Genomic DNA, 19751 nt, shown 5'->3' on the forward strand with positions numbered 1-19751 from the left:
TAGGGAGGGTGGGAGGGAGACGCAAGAGGGAGGGGATATGGGGATATATGTATACGTACAGCTGATTCACTTTGTTGTACAACAGAAACTAACAGAACACTGTAAAGCAATTATACTCCAATAAAAATGTTTAGAAAAAAGAAAAATACTTCATGACATGGAAATATGTTCAGTTATTATATTCAGTATTTATTTATTTATTTTTAACATCTTTATTGGGGTATAATTGCTTTACAATGGTGTGTTAGTTTCTGCTTTATAACAAAGTGAATCAGTTATACATATACATATGTTCCCATATCCCTTCCCTCTTGCATCTCCCTCCCTTCTTCAGTATTTATTTATATAACTATTTATCTAGAACTTATGATGTTCCAGACACTCTTCTAAGTGCTACAAGTGAAAAAAGCAGGTTACAAAATAGTGTGTACAATTTGTCACGCTTTTATTTTTTTAAAAAGTGTATATATGTATATATGAATTAAAAAGTTAGGAAGAAATTAAATATCAACAGGGTTATATCTGGATGATGCAATGTGGATGACTCTTTTTTGTAGTTCATATGTTTACAAACGATCTATGTTACAGAGAAATAGGTAAATTATTAAAAACGTGTTCTTTTGGAAATCTTTATGGTAAAGTAGCAAGGATGCAGACAAGGACGTATGTTTCCATTCATATCTTAGGCATTTTATGTTCTATTACTAGGATTATGTGGGGAGAAAATAAACATGAATCTTTTCAAAGTAGATAATGTGAACACAAAACCCATAACAAGAAACCAGAGACTAGCTAGGAAAAGGAAGATTAATTTTCAGACAATATCTGTAAGTGATTAGATGAGGCATTTCAGGTCCTGAATGTGTAAGTATGACTGGTTTATTTTTCCAATACTGTAAGTGCTTTCTAACTGTTCTGCTAATCTCTCCTTCCCTCTGGCTCGGTGGCTCCCTTAACTATTTTTAACCCCATTCCAAAGCTCATCAGTAAATTCTCATTACTAAAAATCTCAGTTCAGTTAGAAAGACTTAGATATTTTCTTCCTCTCATTACAATTTAGACTTGAGACTCCAGTGGTTTGGGAGGATATGGGGAGGAGATGGGGGGGTATCTCCCAGGTAATCCCCCTTCAGATTCCCCGTATACACTCCTCTGAGAGTGAAGTGATGTTGTCTTAAGTGACTGGACTGGGAGAGGCTGCGGTCCCTTCCTCTTGGTCCTTACCACCATCCACCATCTGGCTCACTGCCAGCAGCCTCACTGTAGACAGGGGGAGCTGTACAGGTCTAGCTGATAACGATGCTCGCCCAACCCTAAACAGCTCCCCTAAGCACCAGAGGATGCTCTGCCCCCTTCACTGGTTTGCAGCCAGTTGCCAGTCTCACCCACACTCCAGTACCCCAGTTCTCAAACTGAATCCATCTTCAGTGCACCTCAGGAACCCGGAATTAAAGGGAGGTATGTGTGCCCAGTCTCTGCCTGGCCATACCACTGCCCCATCACCCTGCATTGCTATTCCTTCTCTGTGGTAGTTCCAAGGCAATTTAACAAGTCTGGTGACTAATGTGATTTCTAACTGGACTACCAGATGTTGGTCCTATACACACCCTCAAATTTTCCAACCCTCATGGGGCTTCTCTCTCATCTTTGGAACAAAGAACCACTGGAATGTTTCTATTCACAAACACTGCACTCCTTAAACAGACCCCTCACTTAAAATCCACTTTTTTTTTTTTTTTTTTTTTTTGTGGTACGCGGGCCTTTCACTGTTGTGGCCTCTCCCGTTGCGGAGCACAGGCTCCGGACGTGCAGGCTCAGCGGCCATGGCTCACGGGCCCAGCCGCTCTGCGGCATGTGGGATCTTCCCGGACCGGGGCGCGAACCTGCGTCCCCTGCATCAGCAGGCGGACTCTCAACCACTGTGCCACCAGGGAAGCCAAAAATCCACTTTTTAATGGGGGAGGGAGGGAGCTGTAGTGTAAACTGGGTGGGAAAGAGACTGGCCCCATATCTGGAAGTTCTTTGAAATAAGAATGTGGGTTATATAAAGCCTTTTGCTCTAATCACCAATTTCAGGGGAAAGAAAGACTTCTCCAAACCATGATGCTGTCTACCATGTTTTCAGTACTTATTAAAAGTCCCAGGCATTGTCATATTTCCTCTTCACTGTGAAGTATATACTATCACTAAGCCCCGCTTTATAGATGAGGGAGCTGGAGGTTAGGGGAGAATAACTTGCCCATGGTTACAGAGCTGTTTAGAGGGAAAGACTCTGGTTGGTCTGTCCTCACAGCCTGTACTCTTAACTACTAGGATATACTGTTTGAGTGTAGTTAGACAATCAGTGTAACTTTTTAAATGTTATTAAAGCTCCGCTTCTATATTAAAAAACAACTGAGCCAAACCTTAGAACAGTGAGCCGCAGGGCCCAGGTCTGCACAATTCTCTAGTGCTGCTAAAAATGGCTTTTTCTCCAGCAAGTCTTGACTCTCTTTGCAAATTTTACTGAAATATTTAAATTCAGGCTTTCTGACCTCTCATGGGTCCTCTCTCTAACTCAGCAACCCTTTTGTTCAAGTTAATTGACGTTCTCATTTTCTCTTCGGCACCTATAGACGATGAACGCTTCACTTTGTTCATATTTTTTAGATGATGGTCACCAAAAAATGACTTCGAAAAGCAAGTCTAACCCTTTCCCTGGAAAAGCACATACCAGTATTAATAGACTCTTACAACTGGAAGGGACTTTAGCCCATTTCAATAACCATTTATTGTTATTATAAGGAACAATTATATGGAATAATCATATTCCGATAAAATAACCAGTTAGTCCAGTTTTTTACCCAATGAAGAAAAGCCTCTATATTATCTCTGATGTCTGATACTAGGAGGCAAGTCTATGGAACTTGTTGTGTTTATTGCAGAGGTATTGAGGATGTTGTGTACAGTCTTACATGTTGGGTCTGAGAGGTCCCAAGGGAAAACATTATCTCTGGTCTCAGTATGTGGAATGAGTATACTTTTCCTAATCAATTGGTTTGTTTTGATCTATTGGACACTGTTAATCTTCAACCAGATTCAACCTTGCCTCTGTTCTTACCACGCCATTGAAACTACTTGGCAAGTTCCAAACAACCTCTATTTTGTCAAATTCAGAGGACTCGTCTTTTTTTTTTTCATATAAAATTTATTTTTATTTATTATTTATTTTTATTGAAATACAGTTTATTTACAGTGTTTCAGGTGTACAGCAAAGTGACGCAGTTATATGCATATACTTTTTCAGTTCTGTTCCATTATAGGTTACTACAAGATATTGAGTATTGTTCCCTGTGCTACACAGTAGGCCCTTGTTGTTTATTTATATATAGCAGTGTGTATCCGCGAACCCAAATTTCCAATTTACCCCTAAGCCCCCTTTCCTCTTTGGTATCCATAAGTTTGTTTTCTATGTCTGTGAGTCTGCTTCTGTTTTATAAACAACAGTGGACTCTCGTTTGTCTTCATTTTACTCAGTCGCTCAGCAGCTGATGGTACAGCTGATGACACCATCTTTCTCATACTGCTTTTCTCTTCTGGCTTCCATCATACCATATTCTCCTTGTGCTTCCATCTCTCTGGTTGTTCCTTCTCAGTCCCCATAGCTGTCTCCTTCTTGGCCTGACCAATTATGTTCGAAGACTCCAGGGCTTGGGTCCAAGTCTCATTTGGGAATCTAGCTCTGAAATGGCACCTCCGTCAGGAGCCAGCTGGCCCCCTCACTCATGCCCACTACACTACTTCCTGGTTAGAAGTCCAAATAAAGATGAAGCAACGCTGTCTGGATGTAAGGGTAAGAGTAAGAATTGTAGACCTTTGTCTTCTTACAAATACAGCTGTGTTTCTCTGCTTTCCCCCCAGAAATTTCTTTTTCTTTCCCTGGCCACCAGCTTTTGAAGAACAGTGAATAGGTTGTGGTCTCTCAATTTGGTATTTACTAAGTATATATACTTTTGATTTTTTAAAGTTTTTGTTTATTTTATTAGATTTTGGGGGCAGAAGATTCCGTAATGCAATTTAAAGCTACCCTCTTTATCAGAACTGTGCTGAGAACTTTTAAGACAATAAATCAGATTTTGTCATTCCTTTGTTTAAAAAGTCCAGTAGCTCTCTCTGCCCTCAGCATAAGATCCAAACTCCTTACCATGGCTTACAAGTTGCCCATGTACTCTTCTGCAGCTTCATTAGGTACTACTTTCACCCTATGTATGTTCCAGCCACAGGGTTATTGCACTTGCTATTCCCATTAGCGGAAATCCATTTCTCCCAGTGGTTCCCATCAACCTTGAAATGCAGCTCAGCTCTCACTTCCTCTGAGAAGCCTTTCCTTATCTCCCTACCTAAAGTACCCTGCCTTCTCCATGCCAGTGACTTTTTCTCATATAATCATGTTTTATTTCCTTCAAAAAATAATCACAGTCGATTATTATCTTATTAATTTATTTGTTGTCTTTTTTCCTCTGCCCTTGTTGCTTCACCAAAACTAGAGTAAGTTTCAAATGAATGAATGAATTTCTGATCCGGGAGGTTTAGGGTGAGTTAGGTCTACTCAGTCCTGGGGGAAAAAAATTCATTTTATTAAATAGTGTTTGAGTAGAGCCACAAGCACAGGACCAAAGTGCCAATTATATGGCGGTATCTACATTTCTTTTTTTTTTTTTGGTATCTGTATTTCTTTAAGTATTGCCCTAAATTATTCTCTGCTTTAAAAACAACATTCATTATTCTATTCTGATAACAAAATGAATGAATGTTCATTGTAGAAAATAAAAATCACTATACTTCCTTACTCAGTGATAAACACAATGAACATTTTGGTGTGGAACCATCCATTTAGGAACTATTTGAGGTACTATTACGTGTCAGGTACAGTACTAGCCGGAATAAACCATGGCATTTACCTTCATGGCACGTTCAACCTTTCTTCTTTACATTTTCTCACAAAATAATTGGGATCATACTTATTTACAGTCTTCTAAACCAGTTATTTTTACTTACAATACCGTGCAGACATTTCCCTATGAGTTTATTCTACAACATAATTTTAGTGGATGTATTGTATCTCACCATATGAATATGTTATTATGTACTTACTGAATCTCTCAGGTTGAAAATTCAGATTTTCAATTTTTCAATATTATAAATAATGCTATGGAAAATTTTAACCACATTTCATTATTTTCTTCATACAAATTCCTAGAATTAGAATTTCTGGCTAAAGGGTATATTCATTTTAAAGTTTTTGGATTCATGGGATCAAACTGCATTCCAGAGAGGTTGTAAAATATATACTCCCCACAGGAGTATAAGAAAGTGCCCATTTCTCTGCACTTTAAGCCAGAGTAGGTATCATCTATGAAAGTTTTTTTTTGTTTGTTTATAAAAAATATTTAATTGGTATCTAATTTTTGTGTTAATTTATATTTCTTTGGCTATTTATATGTTATCTTCAGTAAGTTTCCCACTCATATTCTTGGCCCTCTTCTTTGACTGGGGGTATTTACAGTTTTAAAAACTGATTTCTGGGAATTTGTTACATATTTAGGATATTGACCTGACATATTCATTGCATCTATTACTCTCAATTAATCGTTTGCCTTTTTGCTAACTTTTTCTCATACATTTAAAAATATTTCATGTCAGTTATATAAATATTGTCCTTAATAATTTCTGCCTTTGGCATTACGTTTAAAAAGAGCTTTCCACGTCAAGATTTCATATTTTCCTATTCTTTTCTCTCTTCAGTCTGTCTGTCTCTTTCTCTGTTTAACTCTTTATATGTAAATATGTATATTGTTGTGTATGTATGTGTATGTTGTTATATGATACGGGGTAGATCCAACTATACTCATCCAAATAATTAAACAATAATTACAGCAACGTTAATTGGATGAATAGAATTTCATTGCATGGATATGCCACAATTTATTTGATCAATCTGTGGTTGGTCAATTTTGAGGTTGGACAATTATCCCCACTTTTCTCTCATTATAAAAATGTGAAACAAATCTTCTCTATAAAATTCTCCAGGTTCAGTGTCATTTCCGGAAGTGTAATTTGACTATATGCGTGATTTCATTGTGGGACAGTTTTGGTGATGACAAGGTGTGGCTCCAGTGGTGGGTGACTAAAATAGAGTATAAAGGTCGTAAGAAAGGAGGAGTCCTTTGTTACTCACCGCTCACTCCTCTCCCCTGTACCTGCCCACGCTGACTGTGGAGCTGTCTGAGGTCTGCCTGGAAAACATCCTGCACTTAGCTGCTTCTGTGGGTTTTAGGTGGGTTGTCTGCCCTAATTTATCCATTATTGTTGCCCCATCTGCTTTCCGTTTACAGAAATCATAAAAATCTCTGGCTTCTCTCCCTTTTGCTTTGAGTATTAAAATGGATTTACTTCTTTTTGTAAATATTTACTGTAATTTTAATGGAGTTTGAGGAGGACTGCTTTGGCTTTCTTAAAAAAATTAAAACACAGAATTAGGCAGACAACTTAACTCTACCCATTGGAATCCTATCTGTTCATAAGAATAAGCCACACTACCACTGTCTGTCTGGTGTCAACTTGTTGCAAATTCTGCCAACACTGCAGGTAAAAAAATAGCCTTTTGAAAGCCGAATAAGGCATTGGCACACTAACATTGTTTGCCATTCATAACAACACCATTCTCTTTATCTGAGTTTTAGCCTTACAATGTTTCCAATCAAATTATTGGCATAAAGATTCAAGCATAGGTACACAGCCATCTGGAACCATACCTGTCCACACCCCTCTTAAACAAAAACATATCTGGACAAATGTGAGTACAAAAACATCAGCAGACATAATTATAATTATATACTCACAACTTCTTATTCACAAGAATAGGCGGTTTGCATGGGACTTCCCTGGTGGTCCAGTGGTTAAGATTCTGTGATCCCAATGCAGGGGGCATGAGTTCGATCCCTGGTCGGGGAACTAAGATCCTGCATGCCACGTGGTGCAGCCAAAAAAAAAAAAAAGAGAAAAGAAAAAGAGAATAGGTGGTTTGCAGAGTGTTGACATAAAGGCTGATGACACAAGAGCAAAAGAAGGTAAGTGGAGGAGAGAGGGTGAGTAAAACTGAGAATAAGTAGGTCAAGAAATAATAGGACGCTTTATCATGGAAAGCATCTCCCAATATATACATATATCAAATCATTACATTGTACACATTAACCTCACACAATGTTATATGTCAATTATATCTCAGTGAGCTGGAAACACACTCACATACATATACACACAAACATGAAATAACAGGAGGCCAATTTAAAAGAAAATAAAGTGTATGCAAGAGACTGAAGAGTAAAACAAGGGGATTTGTAAAGAATGGGGGAAGTAGAGGGATAATTCTGGAAGGCTGGGGTATTCCTGTTTCTACTGTTTCTGAGTTTCATAGCTATTCTCCTTCACTTTCCTCTGTCATAAAGTGGACTTAAAATATTTATCTCCACATTAATCTTTTAAAAACAGCTTTATTGATATCTAGTTCATATACCATAAACTTCACCCTTTTGAAATGTACAATTCAGTGCCTTTTAGGACAGTCAGAGTTGTGCAACCATTACCACTATCTAATTCTAGAACATATTCGTCACCCACGAAAGAAACCTCATTCTCATTGCATTCACTCCCCACTCCTCCCCCTCCCCTACCCCTGGCAACCACTAATCTACTCTCTGTCTCTATGGGTTTGCCTCTTCCGGATATTTCACATAAATGGGATCATATACTATGTGGCCTTTGGTGACTGGCTTCTTTCACTTCACAGAATGCTTTTAAGGTCACCCACGCCATAGTCATATATTGGTACTTCATTCCTTTTTATTAATAACCAAACAATATTCCATTGTATGGATATATAACTTTTTTCATTTTTAACTTTTTAAAATTGTGGTAGAAAACACATGCCATTTACCATCTTAACCATTTGTGAGTGTATGGTTCAGTAAAGTACATTCGCATTGCTGTGCAACGGATCTTTTCCGTTCTGCAGAGATGAAATTCTATACCTATTAAACAACTCCCCATTTTCCCCTTCCCCCAGTCCGATAACCACCATTCTACTTTGTCTCTATGCATTTGACTACTCTAGCCGCGAAGCATGTGGGATCTTTGCTCCCCGACCAGGGATCGAACCTACACCCCCTGCACTGGAAGGCAAAGTCTTAACCACTGGACTGCCAGGGAAGTCCCTGAATTTGACTACTTTAGACACCTCATATAAGTAGAATCACACAGTATTTGTCCTTTTGTGACTAGCTTATTTCACTTAGCATAATGTCCTCAAGGTTCATCCATGGTGTAGCATGTGTCAGAATTTCATTCCTTTCTAAGGCTGAGTAATATTCAATTGTATATATAAACCACATTTTGTTTATCCATTCATCTGTCAAACATCACATTTAAAAAATCCATTCATCACTTGATGGGCATTTTTGCTGTTTCCACTTTGGGGTTATTACGAACACTGCTATGAACACTCTTGTACAAGTTTATATATGGCCATATATTTTCAGTTGTCTTAGGTATATACCTAGGTTTGGAATTGTTGAGTGATATGATAATTTTAACTTTTTGAAGAATTGCCAAACTGTTTTCCAAAACAGCTGCACTATTTTACATTTCCACTACCAGTGTAAGTATTCTAATTCCTCCACAGCCTTGTCAACACTTGTTAGTGTCTGTCTTTTTGATTAGAGCCATCCTAGTGGATGTGAAGTAGCATCTCATTGTGATTTTGGTTTACATTTCCCTAATGACAAATGATGTCATGTTTATTCTTTAAATGGAAGAGAGGAAGGGATATGCCCAGGAAAACTGTTCTAGTAGCTTCATTCTCTATTACTGTGAGGAGATTGGGGTGGCTGGGGAACGCAGTGAGGGAGCGTCACTAGGATTGCTCAGGTAAAATCTAATATCAATACTTGAGACACTCACACCTCATATCTATAGGAATAACTCCTTTTTTTAGAAGCATCCTTGGGGGATTCCTTCAAGGGAGATCATATCTTCTGATCTCTGCTTGTTCTGACATTGAAACTTTTATTCCCATTACCTTCATATTCCATGTGTCATTCCATGTCCTCTGTCAGTTTTACTCTGAAAAGGTTGGGACTCCTATTCCTCTTCTAGTTGACAGCCAGCTCCACCTGGAGACTCACCTTTACTCCTGGTCTGGGACTACTTCCTACCACTTAGGGACTAAGAACTGAATATACTTTTCGCTGACTGATCTTGTGCACTATACAGATCTTTTAGTAGAGAGCCTGAGTCACTGAGAGTGAGGCCTGATCTCCATTTTCTCCCTTCTCCTTTCAGTCAAACATGTTCAGACAGGATCACTGGACCATACCGAGCCCATCCCCTCTGGTCCACTGCCTCACTGTGAAAGGTCAAAATGACAGCTCTGAAATGCATCACAGAATGTCAATGAGAAGGGCTGAAGTGGCTGAGGTGGACTAGTTTGAGGTGTTCTGCTTTAAGAAACATAGTAAATTGTTAGGGCTGAAAACCAGTGAACTACATTCAGTATTTAATTTCAGATGTTATTGATAACATCCAAGTTTTTGATCACTAATGATATTGTGGACCCTTCAATATTTGGGTTATTTTGTTCTAGCAACTGATTAATTATAACCTTAGTCATGTCACTCAAAGTTTTCTCACAGGTTCACTGTAAGTTTATCAGCTTTTACCTAGTTTTGCCAGCCCACAATCAACAGAAAGGCTGCTTATCCGCCTGGAGTCTGGGCACTGGCACATTTTGTGGACAATTGAAGAAAAAGCTAAAGAAGCTTTGAAGTTTTAAGTAGAGATTTTAAAACTATAATTATTAGACATGAAATTCAGGTATAAAAAAGGGGATTTATGCATGATTGTTCAAACAGAGGCTTAATTCATTGCAGTACACCACATAATTATACCAAATCGCCAGGGAAACAATATGAAGAATCAAGTCTGCTATAATGTTCAAACAGAAATTCAATGAAAGGTTCAGCTCACAAAAGTAGTATCAGATGATCATCTCAGCTATGATTGCTGGGCAGATACTCTCATACCAGGTAGATCACGTTGAGGCTTTTTGCTTTTAAATACCAGTTCAACTGGCTACACGTTCCACACGGTGCAGACACTCTTCAGAGGTTAAAGGTAATAAGGAAGTGACATTCTGCCTCTCCCATAGGTGTATACAGAGTAGTATAACATGTCTGAGTTTTGCTTTAGGTTAAAAATCAGGAGAAGACTATCCCTTGGAATAGATTAAATCACTTCCATTAATGTCAGAATATAACAGGCAGGGTCAAAGAGGAAAATAGTAAAAATTTGTTGGAGGTATTAAGAAACAAGAAAAGAGATCTTACAACAGTTACCTTCCATTAAGAGAGAAAAAAGTGCTGTTACAAATTATTTTCCGCACATTTTCCAACTGAAAATTTTATAAACAGTTTCGAGACATGATGGGTTTGTATGCTTTTGGGAATATGTATAAATTGCTAATATTCTTTTCTTGATCTTCTCTGGGATTTGTGAACGTGTTTCTGCTCAGTGCTTTGGAGGAATGAGTACAGAAATATCAATGCATGGATAAGTATATGTGCCTATGTTTTTGTATGATGAGCCAGAGGTATCTGTAACTGTTATGTGAATTTTACGAAGCTACCCAGTAGATTTTTACTTAAAAAATAAGAACACATTTAGGCAGAGTCACTACAAATGACCATTCAAAAATGATTTTTCGGAGTGGGAAAGAGAACATAGTGTTGACACTGATGGTTGTAAACAATGTTGAGGAGAGATTCATTCTTCGTAGGTTTCACTTTTCTTTCTGTTTTGTATCACTTCCTGTACCTGAGGAGAATGAAAAAGAATTTTTTCCACTTGTAGTTTTGGTCTACTTTTAGTTACCTTATCTTGTAGGCTTAAAATATATAGACATTTAAAATACTGAAGTCCTTTTAAATTTTTGCTATCTTGTGGTTTTACATATTATCTTACTGTAAATTTAATTTGCAGGTTTCCTGACTGTTAAAGATGCTCAAGAAATTGTCATGTAAAAAATAAATAAATAAATAAATAATAAATAAATAAATAATACATAAAAATAAAATAAAATACAGAAGTCCTTGTACTGACTTGGTACAAACAATTTAGACTTTGATAAGTCACGAATATGTGTTGTAATATCTAGGGACACCATTTAAAATATTAAGAAGGTTATTAGGGCAGTGACCTTATTCTGTATGATACTGTAATTATAGATACATATCATATACATTTGTCAAAACCTATAGAATGTACAACACAAAGAGACTTTATGTAAACCATAGACTTCAGTTAACAATAATATATCAAACCAGCTGATCAACTGCAACAAATCTACCACACTAATGCAAGATGTTAATAATAGGGGAAATGGGGGAAGGAGAGGGAGTAAATGGGAACTCACTGTACTTTCTGCTCAAATTTTCTGTAAGCCTAAAACCATTCTAAAAAATAAAGTATATTAATTTTTAAAAATCACCCCAATGTGAAACCAAAAATAAAAAAAGATTAAGAGAGTATAACTTCTAAATAGAGAGAAAAATGGAACAATAAAAGAAGATAAAAAGTAGAGGAAAAGAAACAAAACAGGCAGGACAAATAGCATACGGTAGGACAATAGATTTAAACCCAAATATATCTTTAATAACATCAAATATAAAGGGACTAAATGCTCCAATTAAAAGCTTATCAGATTTGAATAATTATAAAAATTATAATACATGCTATATATAAGAAAGATATCTAAAAGACAAGGACAGAGTAAAGTTAAAAATAATAAATATATACCATTTAAATATTGACTAAAATAAATCTGGTATAGCTATAACAATATTGAAAGGAGTAGAGTTCATGTTATACCTCTTAATGATAAAAATTCAATTTACTAGAAAAATATAAGAACTCTAAATTCATATGCACCGAATAACATAGCCTCAATTACATATACACAGCGTAAATTGACAGAACTGTAGGAGATAGGCAAATTCACAATAATATTGGACGACTTGAACAACATGTTTAGCAAACCTGATCTAGTGGATATATTTAGACACTTCCCAATAATTGCAGAATAAATATTTTTTCAACTCCAATTAATTCATTCACGGCAATTAGCCATATGCTGCATCATAAAGCAAGTCAACACATTTCAAAGATTTGAAATCTTGATCTCTGAGTAAAATGCAATTGACTTAGAAATCATAAACCAAAGGGCAACTAGATATCTAATATTTGATAATTTATATAAATAATCTAATGTCAAAAAATCCATAAGTTGAAGAAGAAATCATAATGAAAATTAGAGACTATTTTGAACTAAATAAACTAAAAACACCACACACTTAAATTTATGTGATAAAACCCATATGTATATATTATATATTAAAAAGGAAGATCTGCTTCCTATATGCAAGAGTGAGCAATTAAAAAAAATGAATTCTGCAAATAACAGCTATGTATTCATGGATAAAATACAACCCTGCCCACAAAAGAAAAACCCCACAAACCAAAACAAAACAAAAAACCTCACAGCTACCTGAAGGTTCCAGTGACTAAGCAAAGACAGGCAGATTTTGGAGAGGAGTCTAAACTTAGAGCAAGTGACCAAATGGAGCGAATTTCTCATTTTTTGTAATTTTGACCCAATGACAGTCGTGACTCACAGACATAGCTATGGCTGCACGAGAATGCCTCAAACTGTGACAGAAAGCCCCCTGTCTTTCTGGATGGAAGAATTACAGGAAGTAGACTGGTCAAATATGGCTAGATGCTGAAGAGTGAGGGGAAATCCTAGAAGAGGGGAGGAGATTCCTTAATTCTGTGCATGAACTCTGCACAAGCCTCAGGTTGACTTCTGAATCATGCATTCATAGGACAGATTCAAAGTAGTAGTAGGCTTAAGGAACTGACCTGAGCTATGACCACAGAAGGCAAGAGAGAGAGCTTACAATTCAAATCTAACCATGTTAACTGCCAGCTAAAACAAAAACAACACCATCACTTGTCACAGCAGTATGACAGAACTCAAGTCTACACAGCATAATATTCACAATGTTAAGGATACAATTGAAATTATCCTAGTTATAGAAAACCAAGAGAATGCTACACATTTTAAATGGAAAAGATAACTTTAACTTCTTCCTTTCTGATTTGGAAGCCTCTTATTTTTTATTTAAAAAAATTTATTTGGGGCTTCCCTGGTGGCACAGTGGTTGAGAGTCCGCCTGCCGATGCAGGGGACACGGGTTCGTGCCCCGGTCCGGGAAGATCCCACATGCCGCGGAGCGGCTAGGCCCGTGAGCCATGGCCGCTGAGCCTGCGCGTCCAGAGCCTGTGCTCTGCAACGGGAGAGGCCACAACAGTGAGAGGCCCGCATACCGCAAAAAAAAAAAGGCTAATGCTGAAAATACTGATAATACTAAGCGTTGGGTGTAAGTGATAAGGATGTAAGACAACTGGATCTCTAAAATACACTGCTATTGGGAGTGTAAATTGGTACAATTGCTTTGGAAAATTGTTTGAAATACTCTACTAGAGCTGATCGAACACATACCTGACAATCCAGCATTCTCTCTTGTGGGTATACACCCAAGAGAAATGTGTGTATACGTGCACCAAGAGACACGCACATGAAAGTTCCTAGGAAAATTTTTTGTAATAGCTCCAAGCTGGAAATAACCTGAAGGTCCACATCTATCACAGAAAGGATAAATTGTGGCATTTCATACAATGAGTACTATACAGCAATGAAAATGAATGAACTACAGCCACACACAACAGCACGGATTAATCTCACAGACATATTTTGAGAAGAAGAATGAACCAATGAGTCCCTACTACATGGTTCCCTTTACATAAAGTTTAAAAGGTTGACAAGCCTACACAGATATAGAGAACAAGCTAGTGGTTACCAGTGGTGGGGGGCAAACTACTGGGTGTAAGATAGGCTCAGGGATGTATTATACAACATGGGGAGCAGAGCCAATATTTTGTAATAAGTGTAGATGGAAAGTAGCCTTTTAAAATTGCATGAAAAATTCAAACAACATTTTTAAAGTCTCAAAGGTAAAGCTTTTGGCTCTAGAAGTCGTGCTCTTAACCACCAAAAAAAAAAAAAAAAAAAAAGAAATTTAAAAATAAATTTAAAAAAAAGGCTGACAAGTCTAAACCAAAGTGTTTCATGATTCATGTTTCATGGTAGAATTATAAAGAAAAGTGAGAATGTCATTATTGTAAAATTCAGAATAATAGTCCCTTTGTGGGAAGTGATAACCATGAAGAAAAGAAAGGGGGCTTCTTGGATGCTGGTAATGTTTTAATTTTTTTTGAACTTGAATGGTAGTTACAGGTGTGCTCACTTCATGATAATTCACTGAGTTGTATATGTTTTGTACACTTGTATGGGTGCTATATTTTATAATGAACAGAATAACAAGCTTGTTCTTTTTTTCCTATTCCATACCTGGCACAGCATAAAACTCAGGGGGTCTTCTGGCTTTTCATAGACTAGCTTTTCAGTGATCTGCTGAGGGAGAGAGAGAGAAAGGCATCACATTATGGTTCTGAGCTAAAGCTATATGGTCAGGTTATACCTGAAGCAATCTTTTACATTAACCTAACATGTACCATAGCATTTTAAAGAAATTCGTATATCTCTACATAGTGACAAATTACTTTCTTACTGCTGATAAATTTGGGCAAATTAAGGTAAAATGTGGAGGGATTAAAAATTTAGGAATAAATAATAATGTATATTTTTCTAGTTTCTAAGATCAAAGAGTTTTGGAGAAAGGTTTTGAGAATTGTGATTTTGCTAGACTGAGAAATCAATAAATTATTTGCTTTGAAGAATAGTCAAAGAAAAAGTTTGGAATAAAAATTTTAAAACACTGTATGATTTTTACATAGAAACTTCCTCCTAAGGCATTTGATTCTAAAAGGTGAAAATGATGTTCAGCGTTTGTAATAATAAATGAGGAAGAACATAAAAAACTTCAGAGACCCCCTTCCATATGTTTTACTGTTGTTGAATAACTCAAAAAATTATAATAAAGCAAGCAAAATTCTCACTTGCAGGGAATAACAATAGGGCAAATTTTTTGGTGTAAAATATTCTGGTCTGTTTAATGCATCCACGCTAATTAATTATTTCATATATGTGTCTACTGAACACATATTTATAACTAATTTTTCTGATAACAACGTTCAATGCATAAGCATTGTTTTTTCTTGACAGATAAAGAAAATTACTTACAGAACGATTAGAATTCTACTTTCTACGGCTTTCATCCTTGAGTTTAATAATTAGTATTTCTTTGGTTAAAGCCAGAAAATCCAGCCATTAGCATTCTCCCACAAAATGACATTTTAAAGAAAGAAAAGGCATACAGCAGTGTTAATAAAGCAAATATCACTTATCTCTATTTTATATGAGGAAACTGAGATTCACAGAAGTTAGGTAATTTCCTCCAAATCACAAAGATGAGAAGGGACAAAGTTAGCTTGGAGCCCTGGGCTAACAGATTTTAAAATTTGTGCACTTTCCTCTATTTCCTACTTCTTTAAACTTAAATTCTTCCAGTTTAAATGCTTTCATTTGGGGTGGGCCACTCTTACTTACAACTTTCTAACCACAAAGTTATTTCATGTATATATGTCATTATATATGTATATACACCTTGCTGCATAATAATATTAACATAAAAATACACATGTCAGGAGAACAGAAACAAAAACAACAAAACAGCAAAAACTTTATAAATGTGATAACATTTTATAATTCTGTATTGGCCAAGGAATGTCATACTTTAAAGAAGGTTCCAGCCCCATATCCTGAGGTCTATAAAATTTGTAGTTTCAAGAATTGGAAGCAACTTTTAACTATGTCATTTTTCTCCTAAAGACTGTGGGTTCTTAGATGGTCACAGGTTGGTCATCTTTTGAAAGTATTATATTCCTGCCTGGAAAGTCTTTTTCTCTCCTTTTCAATTGCCATTATTTTGTCATTCCTTCCTAGTCTGGCTCAAACTTTAACCCTGGGCCAAATTTTTTCCCTAGCAACCAACCTATCAGATCTCTAATTCCTCTGAAGGGCTTCACATCATGATAAAAATCATTCATTTGGTGTTTATCACTTACTACTTTTGGTTAATACGTCTTAATGCACTTACTGACTTCTCATTAAGATTATATCCCTTTTATAGCAAACGCCCTTTCTTGTACCTCTTATAAGCCAAGTCAAAGTTTGTCGTTTACATTATAATTACTTTAAAACTCACAATTAAAAAAGAGGTTGAGCGGTTTACCTGGAATATTTGCAGAATGTGGTGTTTCTCCACGTATCGAAGTGAAACTTGATAAGGATCTTCATGTACTATAGGAGGTAACTGCTTCTTATAAGGTTGATTGTATGCCTGAAAACTCCTTCTTTCCTGGTATTCTGAAATATCAACCTAAAATGGAAATATCCCCCAAGAGAGTCTTTAATGAATTGAAAATCCCCAGGAAGTTTTGTTGCTATTGCTGCTGTTATCAGTGGAATCTGGTATTGATGGGATCTGAACACCAGGAATTAAGAGCAAAGACATTATTATGAGAGACCTAGCTGATTCTCCAGGCAATGTAATGCACCTTGAGTCCTGGGAGGTACCTTAGACATCTCCAATCTACTTCAAATACTTTTCCCTTCACAGAGATTTCCAACTGACTCCAAATTCCTTTCCTTTGGTGGAAGCCCAGAGGGGGAATGACTTAGTGTCCCAGTGTTAGCAGCAGAACCAGGACTTGAAACCCAGGTCTCCTGAATCCTGGTACGTTGATCCTTCCTGAATGGCCTTACTTAGTGTAGCAGAGAAGGCAATCCATCTTTTTATTTCCCACCCTTCTCCTGCCCTTCCTGAATCCTATGGGTCACACATACCACAACATGTGCCCTCTTCCTACATTCTGCCAGACCCCTGGCTTAACCTCCAACCTCCCAGGTGGGTATCAAATGCCCCTTTAACCTACAGGCTTGGTTTCCACGGGTTGAGTTTTTTCTTGACTGATGATATAGTCCAATTTGGATGAGATGGAGGGAAATCTTGGGGAGTAGGCTTGGTCTTTTGTTTGGGAAGTACTGGTCAATCCGTGATCAAATGGGATGAATGCTTGCGGATCAGCTACACTTTCCGTTTCAGTTTCAAGGGAAGCCTTGGTTATGCTGCCATCTGTCTGGCCAGGCTCAAATTTGCAGGGTTGTACTCTGAAGTCAGCCTCTTTGTCTTCCTTGCTGCAGCCAAGCTGGTGGAATAATCTATCATCAGACCGGCTACATGCTCCATAGTCAAACAGGTTGTCTTCTGTGTAATCATCCTCTTCTTCCACTAAATTGTCAGCCTGGTCAGATTCACTGCCAGCCTTGTCAGGGTCAGCAGCCTGGTGTTCAGATGGTTTAGTAGCTTGGTCATACACTTCGTGGTGCGTCTTTACAGATGTTCGGTGGTCAACTTGGTCAGACAATCTATGATCAATCTGTTCAGAAGTTTTTCGCTCAACCAGGCCAGACAATCTACTTTCAATCTGTTGAGAAGCTCTTTGGTCAGCCGGGAGGGACATTCTGTGATCGCTCTGCTCAGAGGCTCTTTGTAAAGATGGGACAGATGGTTTACAGTCAATCTCTTCAGAAGCTCTTCTCTCAGCTAGGCTGGACATTCTGTGATCAATCTGCTCAGAAGCCCTTTGTTCAGTCTGTTCAGAAGTACCTCGTTCAGGCAGAGCAGACATCTGGCTGTCAGTCTGTTCAGACTCCACGCCACCAGCTTGGCTAGATGCCTTGTCGTCCATCTGTTCTGACATGCTTCGGTTAACCTGATCAGATGCTCTAAGATCGGCAACATGATGAGCATGGTTGGATGCTCTGAGGTCAGCCCGATCAGATGTTCTTTCTCCCATGGAGTCATATGCTTTGTGGTCAGCTTCATTAACTACGTTGGGTTCAGCCGGGGCAGACACTATCTGGGCAGCCTGGTCAGCTGCTCCGTGATCAGTCTGGTCATCAGCTTCCACTTCATCCTGGTTCTGTCTGTTGTCTTCCTGGCTGTCTGTGTGGCTGTCATTTGGGGACTTGGCTGTACTTTGGTTTTCCGATGATTCCGCCAGAGCCTCTTCTGGAGGCTTTTCCATTTTCTGCCTGGTACCAGACTGGTCTAGATTGCCAGACGCTGTGGGTGTGGCCGCGCCGGGTAGTCTAGGCGACCTTCGGAGCGCACTAGACAACAATACCCGCGGGCTTTGTTTGGACCGCCGAGCTCCAGCTCTTCCGGGCGCGCGGGCGGATGCCGGTGGATGCCGGGAGGTGAGCGGGGGAGTCCCGCCGCTGCCTGGGGAGGGATGCCTCCGGGCGCCCAGCGAGGATGCGAGTGCAGGGGCGGACACCCTCTCCCAAGAAGTGGTGATGCCCACAGCCTGGAGTCGCCACCGCCCAGTGACCGGGCCTCAGGGCTCTGTGAATCGGTGCCTTAGAGCGGTCCCCTCCCCGTTTTCTTACGGAGGTCCGCAGCTGTGTGTGTGAAATAGGATCCAGCAGGTTATCACTCGAACCAACAAAATGTTAGCTATGAACACGCGTCCAACCACATGAGGGCGGCAGACCTGAACAGAGGTTACTGTTGCCATCAACCAAATGCCACGTTTCATCAGCTACTGACTTTTTATAACCACAGTTGTATTGCAGAGTATGATTACTGCTGGGCATGTGCTAGTAAATGGTCCTGCTAAATGTTATTTTTCTTTAGACTCTTATCGGTATTGGGGTGATGTGGCCCAAATTCTGTGGTTTTTCTTTTAATTAAAAAAACAAAACAAAACAAAAACTTTTAAAAGCCAGCCTTTCCAAAGAGTGCCCGTACTGTTTTCAGTGGTACCAGGAAGGCTTTAGTCCTTCTAACACTCACATTACCAAAGTCAAACGTATCTTTCTTTCTTCATAGTAAGAGTGTAGAGAGGAGGCTTTTGCTTTCCTTCTCACTCTCATCCCGACACACCCCTTGGCAGTTCATTGCTGCAGGAGCATCCTCTTCTCTGTCTCACGGGACAGGTGAGAAGCTGTTTTCCATCTTCTCTGGGAAGAGCTGTCCTGACGGTGGAAACTCAAGCTCCAAGTGTTTTCTTGCTGAATTAGTCATATATGGTTGGAAGGCTGGAGAGAGGAGAGGAGATCCAGTGAGAATGGGTTCTAAAATCACCCGATCCAATGGTCTTATAGCAGAAGGGAGGGTTAGGGTTAGGAGCCAGAGTTCTAGAAAGAAAAGGAGTAAGGAAGGTGGGGGAGAGATAGGAGAAGGAATACTTAACAGGTGGGGAATTTGCACTTGATGGTGGTGGCCAGTGGGGTACATGTTTTGAGATTTGCCCCTCCCTTTTTGAAATAAACCTTAAGAATCCACTTCAGGCCAGCACGCCCTCTACTCTCAGGAGCGGGGTAGTACAGAGGTGGTGAGGCAGGCCAAGGATTGGTAGTGTGATGCCAGATATTCTTTTAATATGGGTTTAATTGCATTCAATAATTAGAGATAAGACTTAAAATCCAAATGCAGCTAGTAGTAATTAAGGAGTGAGAGGGAGAGTGCGTATCTTTGGTGCCATACTTAGGAGCAGAAGGAGACTTTAGA

General features: G+C 38.5%; 1 protein-coding gene across 5 annotated transcripts; it reads right to left on the reverse strand.

The window, feature by feature from the left end:
* Window positions 1-3197: 3197 nt before the first annotated feature.
* On the reverse strand, window positions 3198-19276 carry TEX55 (testis expressed 55). Of its 5 annotated transcripts, XR_007477495.1 has the most exons (5): window positions 17110-19276; window positions 16407-16553; window positions 14564-14626; window positions 6882-7001; window positions 3198-4594 (listed from the first exon to the last, which is right to left on the reverse strand). XR_007477495.1 is itself a non-coding variant. In XM_049709987.1 (4 exons), exons 1-4 carry the CDS (start codon window positions 18262-18264, stop codon window positions 6939-6941), a joined length of 1425 nt encoding a protein of 474 aa, XP_049565944.1. In that variant the 5' UTR covers window positions 18265-19276; the 3' UTR covers window positions 3198-6938. The 5 variants fall into 5 exon arrangements, 4 of the variants coding, with proteins under 4 accessions (XP_049565944.1, XP_049565943.1, XP_033259166.1 ...); XM_049709987.1 differs by having other exon boundaries at window positions 3198-7001; window positions 14564-14623; XM_049709986.1 differs by having other exon boundaries at window positions 3198-7001.
* Between the last annotated feature and the right edge of the window lie 475 nt (window positions 19277-19751).

This window comes from Orcinus orca, chromosome 5, assembly GCF_937001465.1.
Source record: "Orcinus orca chromosome 5, mOrcOrc1.1, whole genome shotgun sequence".
In the NCBI taxonomy this organism is placed as follows: domain Eukaryota; kingdom Metazoa; phylum Chordata; class Mammalia; order Artiodactyla; family Delphinidae; genus Orcinus; species Orcinus orca.